At 34.3% G+C, this 19,396-nt stretch overlaps 1 protein-coding gene across 1 annotated transcript; it reads right to left on the reverse strand.

Moving 5' to 3' along the window:
• Window positions 1-17,225: 17,225 nt before the first annotated feature.
• Window positions 17,226-19,188, reverse strand: LOC120137327. The gene is made up of 6 exons (XM_039153098.1): window positions 18,622-19,188; window positions 18,455-18,531; window positions 18,319-18,355; window positions 18,095-18,224; window positions 17,416-18,008; window positions 17,226-17,325 (listed from the first exon to the last, which is right to left on the reverse strand). Exons 1-5 carry the CDS (start codon window positions 18,899-18,901, stop codon window positions 17,444-17,446), a joined length of 1,089 nt encoding a protein of 362 aa, XP_039009029.1. The 5' UTR covers window positions 18,902-19,188; the 3' UTR covers window positions 17,226-17,325; window positions 17,416-17,443.
• Window positions 19,189-19,396: the final 208 nt, after the last annotated feature.

Here is a 19,396-nt window from a genome sequence, read left to right on the forward strand (position 1 = left end):
TAAAAATATATTAAAAAAATCATATTTATTTTTATAAAAAATTAAATTATTGTATCAGTAACTAAAAATACATTAAAATAAAAATAAAATTAATACTAATAAAATAGAGATGTCATAATGTGAAACTTTCACATTGGATCGTGTATAGGTTTTAATATTTTATTCAAAATACATTCATAAGCTTAATGTTGGAGTATATTTTAAAATATTATATAAAATAAATCCAATAAACGTAATGTTTATATTATCTCATTATCGATTTAAATGATATTGTATTCCTCTCCATTGTTATTGAGATTAAAACCACAGGTGTTCAAAAATACTAGACTAGGATGACCCGATTTGTCCGATAAAAAAATTCCGGGTATTTTTTTTAAAAAAATGTTCAAGTTTTGGGACGGGTACTCGATCTGACATTTTCCAGGTCAGGGTCGGGTAATAAAATTAAAACTTTTCTGGTACCTGTTACATTTATTTTTTATATATAATACTATTACATATTTAATTATCAATAATTTTATATATTAAATTAAACTAATAAAATTAAAAAAAAACCACTTTTAAATTCTATGTTTGGATGTTTGAGTATGTAACTCGAACATTTAAATTTGTGTAAGTTTTTAATTAATAATTTGAAAATGATAAAAAAAATTGGTACCCAATTATGTGAATTACGGATAACCGCAAAATTAGGGTATCCAATTACTAGGGTAACTGGGTACCTGCAACATCGGAATCAGGACACAAGCTGACCAATTAAGTATCTTAGGATCTGGGTACCCGAATTTGAACACGCCTAATTATTATTTTTTTAATACAAAAGGAGTGAAAAACAGTAAACTAGCTAAGCAATGGCTATGTCCAAATCATCCTGCAAAATTGATTCAACTTCAACAGGAGGAGTACTGAACCGATTCCGACCAAAGGGAAGCGTCCATGAAAACTTCGCCATAGCGTCCGCAGCTTTATTCCCCTCACGTGGTGTGTAAGATAACCAGACATGCCAACATCTCGAGAGGATCTTGAACAAATGTGGGGTTAGGTGCGAGCCTCCATCTGCTCTTTCACCTCGCTGAAGGATATTGAGAGCGTCATTGTAATCCGACTCCACCATGATATTCCTCAATCCTAACTCTCAAGCCATCTCCAAACTTTCATAAAGACCCCAAAGTTCAGCATTTAGAATAATACGATAACTGTAACACCCATATCCCATATATATATATATCGATATACAAGCCACAAATGTCACATTAACATGACGAACATTTACTAAGCATAAAGATTTAAAACCTCGTTTTAAGTTTAAACCTTCTCTGCTTTAATTTAAAAACCTTAACCTTATTCGTATAAAACCGTAAAAATAAATTTAATAACTGAAAACAAGTCCAATTTCAATCAGTAAGTAGGCAGTTCAGAGCTGATCATAACTATATATATATATATATATATATATATATATATATATATATATCATTGCCTAAATACTGCTTAATTTTAAAAACCATTTAAAAACAATCATAATAATATTCATTTATAAATACGATTATAACTAAAATTAACCAAAAATCAAAATAGTTCTAAATTAATATTACAGATTCTTTTTTAAATTAATATTACAGATTCTTTTTTTAAATTAAATCTGATAAAGCAACCCAACAAATATAATGTACATGCCACTAATAAGTCAAAGTTAGGATGTCTTACTAATACTTTCGGTAAGTTGGATTTTGTTGAAACATTTTAATATTTCGATATAACAAATTAAGTTAAATGGATTTTAAGATTTTCCAAATGATTTTCTAAGTATATTCGATATAACTATTCGAATATCAAAACATTACTCCAAATATTTCAAAAATCATTTTTAATCCTTACTTAAGTGTAAAATTAAGTTTTAATCATAAAACAATTTCAAAATAATTTTACAAAGTATTTCGAACCAATTCAAAGCCAAAAATTACAGATTGCTCAGAGGGAACCGATTCCCCCCATAGGAGGAACCGATTCCCCCCTGAATGGTTTGGCTCCGAGATTTCCAGAATGCTCGGAGGGAACCGATTCCCCCATAGGAGGAACCGATTCCCCCCTAAACATTTTTGTTCCGAGAATTCCAGTATGCTCGGAGGGAACCGATCCCCCCCAAGGGGGTACCGATTCCCCCCTGTTCAACGGTCGAAATATTTGAATTTTACACTTAGGGAACCGATTCCCTATGATGGGGAACCGGTTCCCCCCACGCTCCAAGCTGTTTTATTAAATGTTTTCACACTAAAACGGCTATAATATCTTCTCTAATTATCCCCAACGTTCAGAAGTGATCCAAGGTGTATTTAAGCAAGCTTAGAAGCCATTGATCAACAACAAGAAACATCAAGCAACTAGAATCAAGAGAGAATCAAAGAGAAAGCATCAAACCTCAAGTTTGAGCATTTCAAGCCTATTTTCATTCAATATTCATTTTGCTTTCAAGAACACTTTTTGTGCTCAATTGTATTCATCTTTGAGTGTTCTTTTCTTTGTTCTAGAATTGTGCAAACATCTTACCTTGTGAGGTTTTCTTGTAAGTTTGCAAATTTGTAATCTTCTCTTTGAGAAAAGAGTGTTCTCAAGAGTTGGGGTATACTCTTGAGGGAATTGTAAGGTTATCTCTTTGGCCTCAAAAGAAAGAACAAATTAGTGAATTTGTTGGAAAATCCTTAGTGTGGATAGCTAAGGTAGTGGACGTAGACTTTGTTTGAGAAAGTCGAACCACTGTAAATCGCTGTGCAATTACTTTCAATTTTCTGCAAAAGCTTCCACAAATTTTTATTGCCAATTCACCCCCCCTTGGCCAATTTCGTCATTCGATTAACTCAACAATTGGCATCAGAGCCTAACTCATTTGAAGGTTTTATCGCCTCTTGAGTCGATTCGGGAAGAGTTATATCGATTATTAAAGTCATCAATGGCCTCCGCTTCAAACTTCGACTCCGGTCTCGATTCGATGCCCGTCAACAAGCCTCATTTCTTCAATGGAGCTAACTACGCCTATTGGAAGAATAGAATGATGTACTTCATTCAAGCAAGTGACATGGGAGCATGGAATGCCGTAGAAGAAGGATACATTAAGCCTATCACTCATCCAAGGTTGTGGAGTGAAGGAGATACAAAAATGTTCCAGCTCAACTCCAAAGCCATCCATATTATCTTTTGTGCTCTTGGACCAGATGAATACGGAAGAGTTTCATCGTGTACAACCACCAAAGAAATATGGGACAAGCTTCAAGTCACACATGAAGGTACCGATGAGGTAAAGAAATCAAAAATTAGTATTCTAACGCATAGCTATGAAAATTTCAGGATGAAACCAAATGAAGACATCAAAGCTATGACGGATAGATTTTCAACGATTGTCAATGGTCTCAAATCATATGGACAAATCATCTCAAATGAAAAGCTTGTGAGGAAGTTAGTCTACTCCCTCCCAAAATCATGGCAATCAAAGAAGACGGCAATCATCGAGTCTAAGGACCTATCGTCCTTAACTCTTGAAGAACTTATCGGTTCACTCCTCACTCATGAGATGATGCTTGAAGATGAGGTGGACCTTGATAAAGTTGAAGAGACACCAAAGGAGAAGGAGAAGAAGAAAAACATTGGAGTTGCTCTCAAATCCACAAAAGATGAGAGTGATTCTAATGATGATGATGATGACGAGGAAATGGCATTGTTTGCCAAACGGTTCAGAAAAATGATGAGACCTTACCGAGGAAGAAAATTCAAACGAAATGAAGGCCTCAAAGATGAACCAAAAGAGAAGGACCCGATCATTTGCTATGAATGCAAAAAGCCAGGGCATGTCAAATATGATTGCCCACAATTGAAGAAGAAGGGTCAATCAAAGAATAAGCACAAGGCTCATATGGCTGTATGGAGCGATGAAGAAGGTTCCGATGAAGAGGAACAGGAAGTAGCAAACTTGTGCTTGATGGCATTCGGGGAAGATTCTAAGGTAACCTCTAACTCATCCGATTTTGATGATTTATCTTATGATGAGTTATTTGAGGAATACAATGGGTTGGCTTCAGATTATGAGAAATTGTTTTTAAAATATAAAAATGATGTTTCAAAATTGAAAAATGAAAACAAACTCATATCCAAAACCAACAACGATCTTGAAAGTAAAATCAAAGATTTGCAAATCAAACTAGAAGAGTTTGAAAAGAAAAATTTAGATTTGCAAAATTTACTTTCAAAGATCAATGATGATCATCAAAAGAAAATTGATGATCTTAAAACCTCTTTTGATAAAGTTGGAACAAAACATTTTGAAAAAGGTGGAAATTCAAAATCCAACTTTGTTAGAAAAAGTTTTAGAAACTACAATCATAGAGGTCCCCAAAGAACCTCTAATGGAAAAATCATTAGAAGTATGTGGGTTCCTAAAGAACTCATTACTACTAAAGATAAAAATATCCTACACAAATGGATACCTAAGGGGACTAGGATTTTGGAAACTATATGGACCCAAAAGAATTTGGGTACCAAAAATAAAAAATTAATCTATGTTTGTAGGGAAAGGAGCATTGCTACAAGGCACGGGAAACAAATTCAAATTCATGGTACCTTGATAGTGGATGCTCAAGACATATGACCGGAGACAAAAGCCGGTTCATTGAGCTTAACGCCAAAAATGGAGGAGAAGTGACTTTTGGAGACAATTCAAAAGGTCACATTGAAGGTATTGGTACAATAGGTAATACCTCTTCCATCCAAATTAAGAATGTTTTATATGTGAATGGATTAAAGCATAATCTATTGAGTATTAGTCAATTATGCGATAAAGGATTCAATGTCTTATTTGAAATTAATGGTTGTAAAGTCATTGGCATTGCATCTAATCGGATTATGCTTGTTGGTCATAGAATAGGAAACATTTACATGGTGCATTTAGATTCTATTGATATGACTAATTTATGCTAGTTGCTAAGGATGAGCATGATAGTTGGTTATGGCATAGGAGACTAGGTCATGCTAGTATGAGTGTTTTGCAACGATTAATTCAAGGAGACTTAGTAAGAGGATTGCCTAAGCTTAAATTTGATAATGATAAAATCTGTGATGCTTGTGCTAAAGGAAAACAAAAACGAGTTTCTTTTAAATCTATTAATGATGTATCAACTAGTAGAGTATTACAATTGATCCATTTAGATCTTTTTGGGCCAACTAGAACTACTAGCTTGGGTGGAAAACAATATGCATTTGTCTTGGTAGATGACTATTCTAGATACACTTGGGTTCTATTCTTAAGTACTAAAGATGAAGCATTAGAAAATTTCATCACATTTTCAAAAAATCCAAAATGAAAAAGGTTACTCTATCACTAGTGTTAGAAGTGATCATGGAACTGAATTTGAAAATCTTGGATTTATGAGTTTTGTAATTCTAATGGTATTAGCCACAATTTTTCAGCACCTAGAACCCCTCAACAAAATGGAGTTGTTGAGAGGAAAAATCGAACTTTAGAAGAAATGGCTAGAACCATGCTTTGTGAAAATAATTTGCCAAAATATTTTTGGGCGGAAGCCACAAATACCGCTTGTTATGTTGTGAATCGAGTAATGATTAGGCCAATTTTAAAGAAAACTCCATATGAAATTCTCAAAAATAAAAAGCCTAACATTAGCTATTTTCATCCTTTTGGATGTAAATGTTTTGTTTTAAACAACGGTAAAGAAAATCTTGGTAAATTTGATGCTAAAAGTGATGAAGGAATTTTTCTGGGTTATTCCTTAAATTCTAAAGCTTATCGTGTATTTAATAAAAGAACTTTAGTTGTAGAAGAGTCTATACATGTTGTTTTCGATGATAATCCCCTTCCGAGGAAGGATTCTTCTGTTAATGATGATGTAGGTATTGTACAAGCAAATGACGTTAGAAATGATGTTGGAGAATCATCATCAAAGGAAGAAACAAAAGATGAGGAAACTCATGATCCCCTCGAGAATCCAACCATTTAAGAAAGGGAAGTATCTTTTCCAAGAGAGTACAACTATGTCAAGGATGGTGAAATTATAGGTGATCCATCAAAAGGGGTAACTACTCGATCTTCTCTTAGAAATATCTGTAATTATGTTGCATTTATTTCATGCATAGCGCTAAGAACATCAAAGAAGCATTAAAAGATGAACATTGGATTATGGCTATGCAAGAAGAATTAAATCAATTTGAGAGAAGTAAAGTATGTACATTAGTTGAAAGGCCTAGTAATAAATCTACTGTATGTACTAGATGGGTTTTTAGAAATAAACTTGATGAAAGTGGTAATATAGTGAGAAACAAGGCTAGACTTGTTGCTCAAGGGTATACTCAAGAAGAGGGCATAGACTACGATGAAACATACGCTCCCGTAGCTAGGATGGAAGCAATTAGAATGTTATTGGCATTTACATGTTTCAATGAATTTAAATTATATCAAATGGATGTTAAAAGTGCATTTTTAAATGGTTTTATAAAAGAAGAAGTGTACGTGGAACAACCTCCAGGTTTTGAAGATTCAAATTTTCCGGATCATGTTTTAAAATGACAAAAGCTCTTTATGGTTTAAAACAAGCTCCTAGAGCTTGGTATGAAAGATTGTCAAATTTTTTAATTGAAAAAGATTTTTTAAAAGGAAAGGTTGACACTACATTGTTTTTAAAGAGAAAAGGTAAAGATTTATTAGTAGTTCAAATTTATGTTGATGATATAATATTTGGTTCTACTAATGATGTTCTTTGCCAAGAATTTTCTAAGCTAATGCAAAGTGAGTTTGAGATGAGCATGATGGGGGAGCTCTCATTTTTCTTGGGACTCCAAATCAAGAAAAGAAAAGATGGCATCTTCATTAATCAAGCTAAGTACGTCAAAGATATGCTCAAGAAATTTGGACTGGAAAATGGGAAACCTCATAACACTCCAATGAGCTCTTCAACAAAGCTTGACTTAGATGAAGGAGGTAAATGTGTAGATGTTAAATTATATAGGTCAATGATTGGCTCTTTGCTTTATCTTACTGCAAGTAGACCGGACATTATGTTTAGTGTTTGCTTATGTGCTAGATTTCAATCATGTCCTAAGGAATCACATTTACTAGTTGTTAAGAGAATCTTTAGATACCTTAAGGACACTCCTAGTTTAGGACTTTGGTATCCTAGAGACTCTAGCTTTAGCTTGCATGCCTTTTCTGATGCGGATTATGGAGGATGCAAATTAGATAGGAAAAGCACCTCCGGTACTTGTCAATTCCTTGGAAATATGTTGATTTCTTGGTTTTCAAAGAAACAAAATTGTGTTGCATTATCCACCACTGAAGCGGAATACATTTCAGCCGGTAGTTGCTGTGCACAAGTTTTATGGATGAAACAACAACTTTTTGATTATGGAATTGAAGTAGGTACCATTCCTATCAAGTGTGACAATACTAGTGCTATTTGTCTCACTAAAAATCCCATCCAACACTCTAGAACTAAGCACATTGAAATAAGACATCACTTCATTAGAGACCATGTCACTAAGGAAGATGTAGTTCTAGAATTTGTTGATACTTTGCACCAATTAGCGGATATCTTTACAAAACCCTTAGACAAGGAAAGATTTTGGACACTTAGGAGAGAATTAGGTTTGACCAACCTATCTTCACTTAGTGTTTAAAATAATTTTAGCACTTTTAATAAATCTTGAAAAATGCTTATAATAATAATTTTTGATTGCATTCTTGCTATTAGTTAGGGGGAGTTTGTGATTCTTAATGAAAATTAATTTTATGTTCAAAAATCAATTAAAGATTAATTTAATTGTTTGAACATAATTAATGTTTGATATATGAGTTGCCAATACCACTAGAAAAGATTAATTTAGCATTTTGTGCTTAAAAAATCGGATTTTAGCATTTTGGTGCAGAGGGAATCGATCCCCCCCTGAGGGAATCGATTTCCCCTTTGAAGGGGAACCGATTCCCCCCACAGGGGAATCGATACCCCCCTGGGGTTCTGTTAAAATCGGGCAGAACACCCCCAAAATCCCAAAACCCTCTTATCTCCCTCTCTTCCGCCGTTTTCCTCCTACCGATCCGGATGCTTGATTTTATGTTTAGCTTTAAAACTTTGAACAAAATGAATATTGTTTCAACATTTTGAATTGTTTGATTTTGTGGATTGTTGGATTTGGATTATGAATGGTTGTGAACTTATATGTTTGGTGTTTTATTCATTTTTGCATCATTTACATCATCATTAGCAACATGACCAATTTTGCCATATCACATTATTTATGAATATTGATTTATGAAACTAATGGCTAACCTCTCTTCTAATTATGATCTTAGCAGCTTAAGCTTATAATTAATAAATCAATTGGCTAAATGATTTCAAAACCTTGTTTTACAATGTCTTTTTGATTTAACAAAAAGGGGGAGAAGAATAGGTGTTAAATGTTTTACATGATAAATTGAAGAAGTGTTAAAGTAAGGGGGAGTAATTTCAAAACTTGATTTCAAAAAAATCTTAAAATTACTAAAATGTTTGTTATATAAAAAGGGGGAGATTGTTGAAACATTTTAATATTTCGATATAACAAATTAAGTTAAATGGATTTTAAGATTTTCCAAATGATTTTCTAAGTATATTCGATATAACTATTCGAATATCAAAACATTACTCCAAATATTTCAAAAATCATTTTTAATCCTTATTAAGTGTAAAATTAAGTTTTAATCATAAAAAAAATTTCAAAATAATTTTACAAAGTATTTCGAACCAATTCAAAGCCAAAAATTACATATTGCTCAGAGGGAACTTCCCCATAGGAGGAACCGATTCCCCCCTGAATGGTTTGGCTCCGAGATTTCCAGAATGCTCGGAGGGAACCGATTCCCCCATAGGAGGAACCGATTCCCCCTAAACATTTTTGTTCCGAGAATTCCAGTATGCTCGGAGGGAACCGATCCCCCCCAAGGGGGTACCGATTCCCCCCTGTTCAACGGTCGAAATATTTGAATTTACACTTAGGGAACCGATTCCCTATGATGGGGAACCGGTTCCCCCCACGCTCCAAGCTGTTTATTAAATGTTTTCACACTAAAACGGCTATAATATCTTCTCTAATCATCCCCAACGTTCAGAAGTGATCCAAGGTGTATTTAAGCAAGCTTAGAAGCCATTGATCAACAACAAGAAACATCAAGCAACTAGAATCAAGAGAGAATCAAAGAGAAAGCATCAAACCTCAAGTTTGAGCATTTCAAGCCTATTTTCATTCAATATTCATTTTGCTTTCAAAAACACTTTTTGTGCTCAATTGTATTCATCTTTGAGTGTTATTTTCTTTGTTCTAGAATTGTGCAAACATCTTACCTTGTGAGGTTTTCTTGTAAGTTTGCAAATTTGTAATCTTCTCTTTGAGAAAAGAGTGTTCTCAAGAGTTGGGGTATACTCTTGAGGGAATTGTAAGGTTATCTCTTTGGCCTCAAAAGAAAGAACAAATTAGTGAATTTGTTGGAAAATCCTTAGTGTGGATAGCTAAGGTAGTGGACGTAGACTTTGTTTGAGAAAGTCGAACCACTGTAAATCGCTGTGCAATTACTTTCAATTTTCTGCAAAAGCTTCCACAAATTTTTATTGCCAATTCACCCCCCTCTTGGCCAATTTCGTCATTCGATTAACTCAACAGATTTCCCTATGACGCTAGCAAACTCCTCACTTCACGTTCTCTACTTTATTTGAACCTACGCATGAAAATTATAATGCGCTAAGTAAAACTTAGAGAAGCAGAAATATAATTAAAACATAAAATCCATAAAATATAAGCAATAAAGTGTAATTTAAATAAAAACAATATAACTTCAAATTGAGCTTTCCAAGCCGTATTTTTCCTCATCAGAAACCTAAAAATCATGCTCTCATAATTTCATCAAAATCACAATTATCAACATCATCAATTGTATACTTAGCGTATACTTTCCATTCCGACACATTTCAAAACTTTCATATTTTTCATTTTTATATTCCTTTCAATCACTTTCAGAACTTTCTTTATTTCATTTTCATAGCACAATGTATATTTACGAGAATGCAAGATAAATGAGTCAAACAAGTAAACGCAATAATCACTTCAGTGCTATCATCATAATCAGAATATATAAGCACACACAGTGTTATCATATTAAAATCGTAATGTACACACAAAGTGCAATTAGATCAGAATATATATATACTAATGCACCTATCGGTACACCATAGTATATCAGAATCGCAACATATAAGCACACATAGTGCTATCATATCATAATCATAATGTGCACATAAAGTGCAATCACATCAGAATATATATACTAGTGTACCTTCGTGTAACACCACAATATATCAGAATCAGGCTCGGTCCTAACATTTTAAGGGTCCTAGGACAGGAGGTGATGACAAGAAGACAAGTGGGGGCTCACACTTAGTTTCCCTTTCAATCATTAAAATGGGGACCATTGGATCATCATGTTTTTGAGTTTTTTAATAAAAAAATATGTTTACAAATATTTTTTAATTATTAAACTTAAAAATATTTTTAAAAATGGGCCCCTCCAAGCTTGGGGCCCTAGGCGATCGCACCCCTGGCCTATGCTCAGGGCCGGCCCTGATCAGAATCACTCCACCTCATATACTCATGACTCTCAATGCAACATACAATGGGCATTACTTTGATTCATAAACATTTAATAAATATCATGTCAAACCAGAATTATTTTCAAATCGTAACCGCATAATATAACATGAGCAGTTCATACCCGAAATCATTCATGAAAATTGATAAAATATTATAGAAATAATTACAAAATTAAAACATAAACTATACTTTTAAAATAAAATAATACGAGGTAGACTTATCGCAAGTCATCCTCAATCAGAATAATTAAATAATTAAACTGCACTCACATTAATACTTTATATACAAATCAAAACATAAACCTCACCAAACTTTAAGCTTAATTTCTTGCTTCCAAATCACTTCTTCATGAATTTATCACAATTTCATATTTCGATAGTTTACGCTACCTTCAAAGAAATATTATTTTGTATTAATCAAAAAATTATTTTTTATACCACTGAAAACTATACTCGAATACGAATCTAAACATATAAGACACTTTTCCTAGTACAATTTATAGCGAATTTTCAAAGTTGACTAACAAAAGCTGTCTTAGACAGAATTTGATGTCTTATTTTTCTAACCTATCATTGATTAAAAATTCTTATCTTTTTGTATACTTCTTGAAATCATTTTTCGTTTGTTCCAAACCAAACTAGACTGATATAAGAATCTAATGGTATAAGATTCATCCCCCAATCATTTTTGTAGAATTTCTGATGATTTTTTAAACTTACTATTTAGAACATAATTTCTAGGCAGATTTCACCAACTAGTGTCTTTATTTACTAATTTTATTATCTTACTAAATGAATGTATAAGCTTAAATTATACTTCATATAACACTAGGAGTCACTTCTTAACATAACTCCAACGCTGGCTCAATACAAGCCAATGTTTATTTGAAACATAAATACGAATTAAATGCACTCACCTAGTGTCCTTAGTTTGTAAACCTTCCTTAGAAATTCACATTCCATCCGTAAGCTTCTCCTTAGCTTTAATATTGTTTGATCTTGATTCCAACACACAATCTAAATGAACATCATTACCAAATATATGCAAATGCAAACTACATGTTAGAATCTTACTTACATAGGCATACATAGAAAATAGACTCCTAAATTTTTTTTAAATGCTCATTCGATAATAATTACATGTCACAACATAAATGTTGACCTTAACACTTTCAATTGACCATTCAAATTCTATTTAATCCAAATTTCATAAACATTTTCACTTAAGCTTCTAACTTTTCCATTTCTGTGATTTTATCCTCAACTTTTACAAACTTTCCAAAATAATCAAATTTCACATTCTAACATCAATTTCAACACTCAAACATTAATTTCTAGAATAATACATCAACTATTACATAATTACACATCAACCCACAACTTTTGCATAATTATTGAATAGGCCCCCTAACTTTTCAAAAATCACCAAATGGTTCCCAAAATTTTCTAAGGCTTGTGGAATACTTCTTACATAATTTCCAGCCCCTACATAATTTTTTTTAAAAAATTTCTCCCTTGTTCAAGCTTAGGCTGAATACTTTAAAAATTTAAGACTAGGGTTTTCATGATTTTACTCGATTTGATTCGCACATCAACCCACAACTTTTGCATAATTATTGAATAGGCCCCCTAACTTTTCAAAAATCACCAAATGGTTCCCAAAATTTTCTAAGGCTTGTGGAATACTTCTTACATAATTTCCAGCCCCTACATAATTTTTTTTAAAAAATTTCTCCCTTGTTCAAGCTTAGGCTGAATACTTTAAAAATTTAAGACTAGGGTTTTCATGATTTTACTCGATTTTGATTCGATTCAAGCATGAAATCAACATCGATTCAATCTTATACAATCTCTACAATCAAAGCCCTATCATAATTTTATCAAAACACATCTTTCCTCTAAAACTAGGGTTTGGCCGAAACTTTATATGTTCATATAACTATGTACAAGTGATTTTAATCATCAATCATCCTTCATCAATTCCATAAACCCTAATATGAACATAAACCATAGAGTTTGATATCTTTGAACATAAACCAAATTATTAAGCAAGTACCAAATGATAGCGTTTTTCGAATAAAATAATTTTTTATTTCACGACATGATCCAAAATCCAAAGGAAATTGATCAAAAATTAAAAATAAAAATTTCTCTTACCTAGGTTTGAAGGAGCATGAAATGTTGGCTGAAAATAGCTTGGTTTCATGAAATTTTTATTAATTTCATGTTAATTTAGCATTTATTTAAGCTTAAATGAATAAAATATTCATTTAATAAGAAATGTCCATTTTTCCCTTAATAAAACTTGATATTTACCTTAATATCAAGACAAATAAACCTTATCATAAATAAAAATTCAAAAATAAACCAATTATCTTACCCTTTACAACTTTGCCCATGCTATTTTCCAAAAATTTCAATCTTGTCATTTTCATCCAACGATCCAAATTGAACATGTAAATTAATTCTCAAATCCAATAGTTCATATTTTTTCCATCATGTGTAAATAATATTTCTAAGCTTAATTTAATCCCTTCAAATTTTCCTAAAATTTCTATTCGATCTGATTTATCGAACTTTTATGAAACTTTAACATTTTATAGTTTTTAACACAAAATTTGGATCAAGAATCTAAGTTTAATAAAACCCCACTATCAAGATTAAAATATCCATTTATGGAATAAAAAATCTTTTTAAGAAAATTACCATTTAAGTCCCTAAATTTTTCTCAACTTTACATTTTGGGTACTAAACTTTTAAAATTTATATTTTAGCCACAAACCAAAATTTTGAGATATTATAATAGCCTAGAGCCTTTTTGAAACCTCAGATCCACCACCCATTAGAGTCCCAAATCAGACAACCAGTCCACCGCAAGCCGCTAGCCCCGTTGCGTCCACTTAACAACACCCCGATGAGGTCAATAGCCTCGAGCTTTATAAAATTTGTTCCACTCCCTGGCTTGATTGACTTCAAAACAAAACCAAAGACTCCTATTAATTATGCTTTCTCTTTCAACGCTGTCTTGGTAAAAAAAATTTTGTTTCGATTCGTCCATAAGCACCATAGCAGAGAGAGAACCAAACATGAGATCCCAGTTTTCATCATTAACAGGAAAATCTTTGGTTTCGTCAGATTAGTTGAAACCCACTCTAGTAAATTCATTTGAAGGAACCCATCCCTCCTCTCTGGTTTTATAAGTTGATACCAAGTTGAGATCGATGCAAAACACCCACGAAATATGTGGGAGACACTTTCAACCGCAGCCCCACATAGTACGTCTCACTATCCGATAAATGACGTTGGACCCGCTCTTCATTTGTTAGCAACCTGTTTTTGCATATCAACCAAAGGAGCATTTTAAAATGTGTATGCCCTCTACATTTGGATAAAATAATCCACAAATCATCCTCGTGAGCACTTTCAACGTCCACTCGTCGACTATAAGCGCTAGATACAGTAACACGTCAGTTTTTATCCCATTTCCACCCCGACTGGTCATCACCCCCAGATTACAAAGGAGGTTTGAACGCTGCAATAGAAAGAAGTAAGGTATCCAGTAATAGGTGCCGAAACTCACCCCATTTCCATTCCCCATTGTCATCAACAATTAAGCTTTTCGGAATCTTACGCTCAATACTAGAAACTGTATCAACGCAATGCTCCTTAAGTGGACCTCGATCTCCTACCCATTCATCTCTCCAGATATCCACTTGAGAGTCATTGCCAAAGTTCCAAACAAAACCAGTACAAAAATCCTCCCACACCGCGGCTATCCCCATCCATTTGTGTGAACAACCCTTGCGATGAAGACTATCAGGAAGCCTTTCAGTCAGTTTATATTTCGATCGCAATACTTTCACCCAAAAGTGATCGTTATGAGACACTAATCGGTAAGCCAGTTTCATTAAAAAGACCTCATTATGAGCCATCATTCTCCTGATTCCCAGCCTTCCATTCGTGATTGGTTGACACACTTGCTCCCAGCTCACAAGGTTGATTTGTTTTTTCTCATCCGTGTGCCCCCAAATGAAATTCTGGGTTAATTTCTTAATCTCTATACAAACGCTTTTAGGCAGATACGTAGTTTGCATTGCGTAAGCCAAAATTGAGTTTAAGACTACTTTCGCCAGTGTCACTCTTCCAGCAAAGGTTAAATTCTTTGTTGTCCAACCAACTAGGCGATCTCGCTCTCTCTACACAAGATAATCATAAGTTCCGCGCGTTACTCGTTTATGAACGAGTGGAACACTTAGATATTTACCCAAATTATTTACTTGGGAGAAATGAAACCCGCTGCTGATCTCATGGCACTTATCTGAGTCCACATTTTACGAGAAGAAATATTGGTCTTAGCATTACTTACCAGATTCCTGGAACTATAACAGAAATTTTGGATAACTTGTTTGCTAACATCCATTTGCGCCACAGAAGCTTCAGGAAATAAAATTAAGTCGTCTGTAAAAAAAATAAATGAGCTAGCTTCGGGCCACCCCGAGAGAAAGTGTGATTGGGATCCAGTTCCCATCCTCAACCTCTGTTATGATCGTCTGCTAAGTCTTTCCATAGACAAGACAAAAAGATATGGTGATAATGGTCACCCTGCCAGACACCCTGAGTTGGCTTGAAGGCCTCTAACAATGACCCATTCCATTGTATCTGTGTAGTACTCGTCGTAACGCAATTCATAATTAGGTATTTCAGTTGATTTGGGCATCCAAAATCATGTAGTGTGTCATTGGTAAAGGACCATTCCAGCGGTCATAAGTCTTCTCCAAGTCCACTTTTATAGTCTTTGTTACAATTTTGTAATGAGCATTGCACCAATTTTGTAATGAGCATTGCACAGGCTAATAGGTCGAAACATGCGATGGATTTCAGAACTTTAATTTTGGGGATAAGCACAAGAATTGTTCTATTCATTTCAGTTGTTACAGCCTTCTTTTCGAAACACTCTCGTACCAGGCGGCACACATCAGCTCCCACCACATCCCAATTCTTTTGAAAGAAGAAAGCTTGAAACCCATTGATTTCAAGAGCCTTCAACGGCTCCATACTAAAAACCACCTAGTTAATTTCTTCATCCAGAACATAACCTCTAACATTGATAGAGACACTAAGATAATCATATATCGAACATTGAAATAACATATTATTTAAACACACCTTAACAACTCAGTTGCTAACTCAAACACGTGAATTGAACCAAAACCTAAAATTCATCAATTCACATGGTAATACTTACACATCAAAATCGAACAATATAATCACATACATATGCAAGGATGGACCGAGGGGAGGGTGGGGGTAGTAGCCCTGAAAATTTAAAATTATTATATATTTTAGATTTATTTATTTATTTTCTATTGAAAATAAATTTTCGTCTCCTAAAGTTTTAGTTCGCCCCCTTAAGTTTAAGTTCGCCCTCCTAACATAAAATATTACGTTCTTCCTTATACATATAGGCTTGATTTTGATTTCACTAATTTAATCCGAACTTACCTTATTTCTTGGATTGTCGAAGTACATAATAAATTTAATTTTTCCTTTCACTTCCATCCATTTATTTCCCAAGCCTTGAATGAAAGAATGGATGGCACCAATTTATAGATTAGGGTTTGAGTTTTTAAGATTCTAAGCTTTAAATTTGATTTTTGTTCACTAATTTTAGATGATTTGGAGATTTCGTTCTCTAAATCAATTAAGGATCCCTCGGTCATGACGAAGAAGGGTTGGAGATAATAGAATTCTCTCTCTTCCCCTTTCCAATTCGATGGGTATAAAAATGGAAGAGTATTGGTGTTTTAGTTTTTTTACACCAATTTGCCTATAATTTCCTTATTTTTCACTATTCTAAAATGCTTAATAATCAACATTTCTAATACCAATATCATATACAAACAAAGTTAGTTCAAGTGGAGAGCAACTTCATATCGTTTAAGCAAGGTATCGAGTTCAAGTCATTTTGTATGTAAAAAATCCTTATTAGAAGACTCACTCATCAAAATTACGTGTGTAATCCGAGTCAGTGTCATGTTTTTTGACAACTAAACTCAAATTTTATTTCGTTTAAAAAGATTTAAGTTGAATTAAAATGATAAAAGGAGACAGTCAATTTATCTAACTAATAAATTCTTCACTCGATTAAATCGATCTAATGGCCATCCGTAATCTCTATACTCTCAAAATTTACTGCTAGGCAAAGCTATTTCACTTCCTCTGTCGATTGCACCCATTTGATAACTCAAGCATCGGAGCCGCAAAGCATTAAATTGTGGCGGAGTCGTAGTATAATGGTCGGATCATAATGTTTTAAAGATCTTCGCGACATCACAAACCACATCGACTACATGATAACATGGTTATTTTAAAAAAATCACATCGTAACATCCGTAATTGTAACTATAACGACAATCGACCGCAATTGCAATTTAATACTATGATTGGAGTACATAGGAGAGAACAAGTTTCGATGCTCCGATTACCCAATGAGTTGTGTTTCACCTGATCAATCCTGCCAACAAGACCCGTTGGACTTCAGTTTTTGTCAGCAAGATTAATATGAACCTGGGGTTTTGTAGCCGACATATTTAGTTCGTAAATTCAACTTTGAATGGGGCTCTGATAATGTGAAGGAAACGACAGAGAATCGCTATACATAAAAACAAAAAGGCTATTATCGATTGTGTAATATTGCTACAGTTAGACAATAAGAGAAAAAAGGGCCTTTTCGGATAAGTACCTCAAGATCTCACTTAGAATTGTCCCATTCATATAGTGAGATCTAGGGTACTTACCCTTCTTCCACTCTCCCTACTATCATCTTCTCCTTTCAATCTCGTAACCTTCGAAGACGATGGTGACGGTGACCACAATGACAACGATAAATCGCGCCGAATATCTTCTTCCTCCGAGCTTCGTCGTCTTTCTCCATTTACCTGCTTGAGTTGTAAAGATAGATCCAAGTCTAAGTTGCTATCCCTATCCGATATCGGTCTTTTCATTGCCCTACGCTCTTGTTCAGGGATGAAATTTGTTTCGTCTTCTACTTTAGCTTGAGTACTTTGGCTCATGGGAGCTAATCTTAGCTGAGTCAAGAACAAGTCATGGCTACGAGATGATGAAAACTCATTCTTCCATTCAAGTCCTTTGAATTTAGTTAGTGCGTTGAAAGGGGAAATATCCATCCTGAAACCATAATTGATCCAATTACTACCAAAGATCCTCTCCGTCACTGTTCCATGCAATCCCGGTCGTTGTTCATCGAGGAAACTCCTGCTTGTATGAGGATTGCGAATCGAGAACTGTCTGCCATTCCAAGAAGCATCACCGTATCTTGAAAAAGAAGCAAACGAACTGCGTTTAAACAACAATAGTATACGAGCATTTAAGACTGAAGATCGATTGTTGAACTTTACTACCTGAAAGAATTAGAGCTATCGCCTTGGTGGTGATGATGATGATGATGATAGCCTTGCAGCATGGGAAGTTGGCTGAGGTTATAAATATTTCCATCTCCACTTTCCACAAGATGCCTATGATCATTCATGGCTGCCATATACGTAAAGGTGGTGCATTATAAAACGATCATTGATCGAAACCCTAATGGAAATCAAGGTAGAAAATTTTGGAACTACATGTTTACCTTGTCCTGGATCATCAACCTTCTTGCTTCTATACATCTGATGAAAAGGATTGTTAGAACCAAAACAAATCAAAGGGTTTCTCTAAATCTCAAGTATTATTCATATTAGTCAACCTACAAGTTTTAATCTAATAACCTGGAGGTGGCTCTTGACATGAGCGATGCTAAGTCCTTTTATGTTCATCAATTGAAGAACTAACTTCGGGGTAGCTCCTGCATCGAAGTGAGAAAATAAGTTTAAAATGAAAAATGAAAGAATTGCAGAGAAATAAAGACAAGACTAGAGATTGATGAAGTTCTGACTGTCTAGTCCGCCGAGTCTCTCGACGGCGTGAACGAAGCGGAGGTGAAGGTCGGGTGTCCATCGGAGCCTCGGCGTCTTGGATCTGACATAAGGCCTTACTGATGGCTTCTTATCGTTCTCTTCCACCGTGCTGTTGCTCGAGCTTCCTCCATTTCTAGGCTTACTTTCGCCGGCGCCGTCGTTCTCTTCGCTTTCGCTCTCGTCCTCCGTCGGAAGCTGGTTTTGTTTCGATGGGGTCGTTGTTGTCTTTGAACATTCGGTGCTGCTGTTTTTCTCCATCTCGATCACCAAGCTCAGTTTCGACTAATATCCCAGAATCATAGCATGAAATTAAACAAGAGACAAAGTATATATACGCAGGTGGATATGATCATATGAACATGGAGGACTGATCAAAATCCTAATCTGTAACAGCTAGAAAGTAGCGGTCTTGGTTTTTCAACATGAACTTGGATTTTTTCATCTTCTTCTAAGAGAAAGACAGAGCTATACAGATCTTTGAACAGATTGGAAAACCCTAGATCTTGACAGGAAGACAGACAAACCTGTTTCTCTCTCTCTCTCTCTCTGGATTGGGACTAGTAAACAATAATGTTTACTTAGTCTTATATCCTTATGGTAGATATATTTATATCATGGATGCCCATGTAACACATACATGCATGCATGGATGGATGTTAAGTCATGCATTGAAGATAAAAAAGAATAGGATTTATATGTATGAATCATGAAACCAGGGACACGTTAGTAATTTGGCGTGGAATTAAAGATTCG

This window comes from Hibiscus syriacus, unplaced genomic scaffold (assembly GCF_006381635.1).
Source record: "Hibiscus syriacus cultivar Baekdansim isolate YM2019G1 unplaced genomic scaffold, ASM638163v2 tig00110656_pilon, whole genome shotgun sequence".
Classification (NCBI taxonomy): Eukaryota; Viridiplantae; Streptophyta; class Magnoliopsida; order Malvales; family Malvaceae; genus Hibiscus; species Hibiscus syriacus.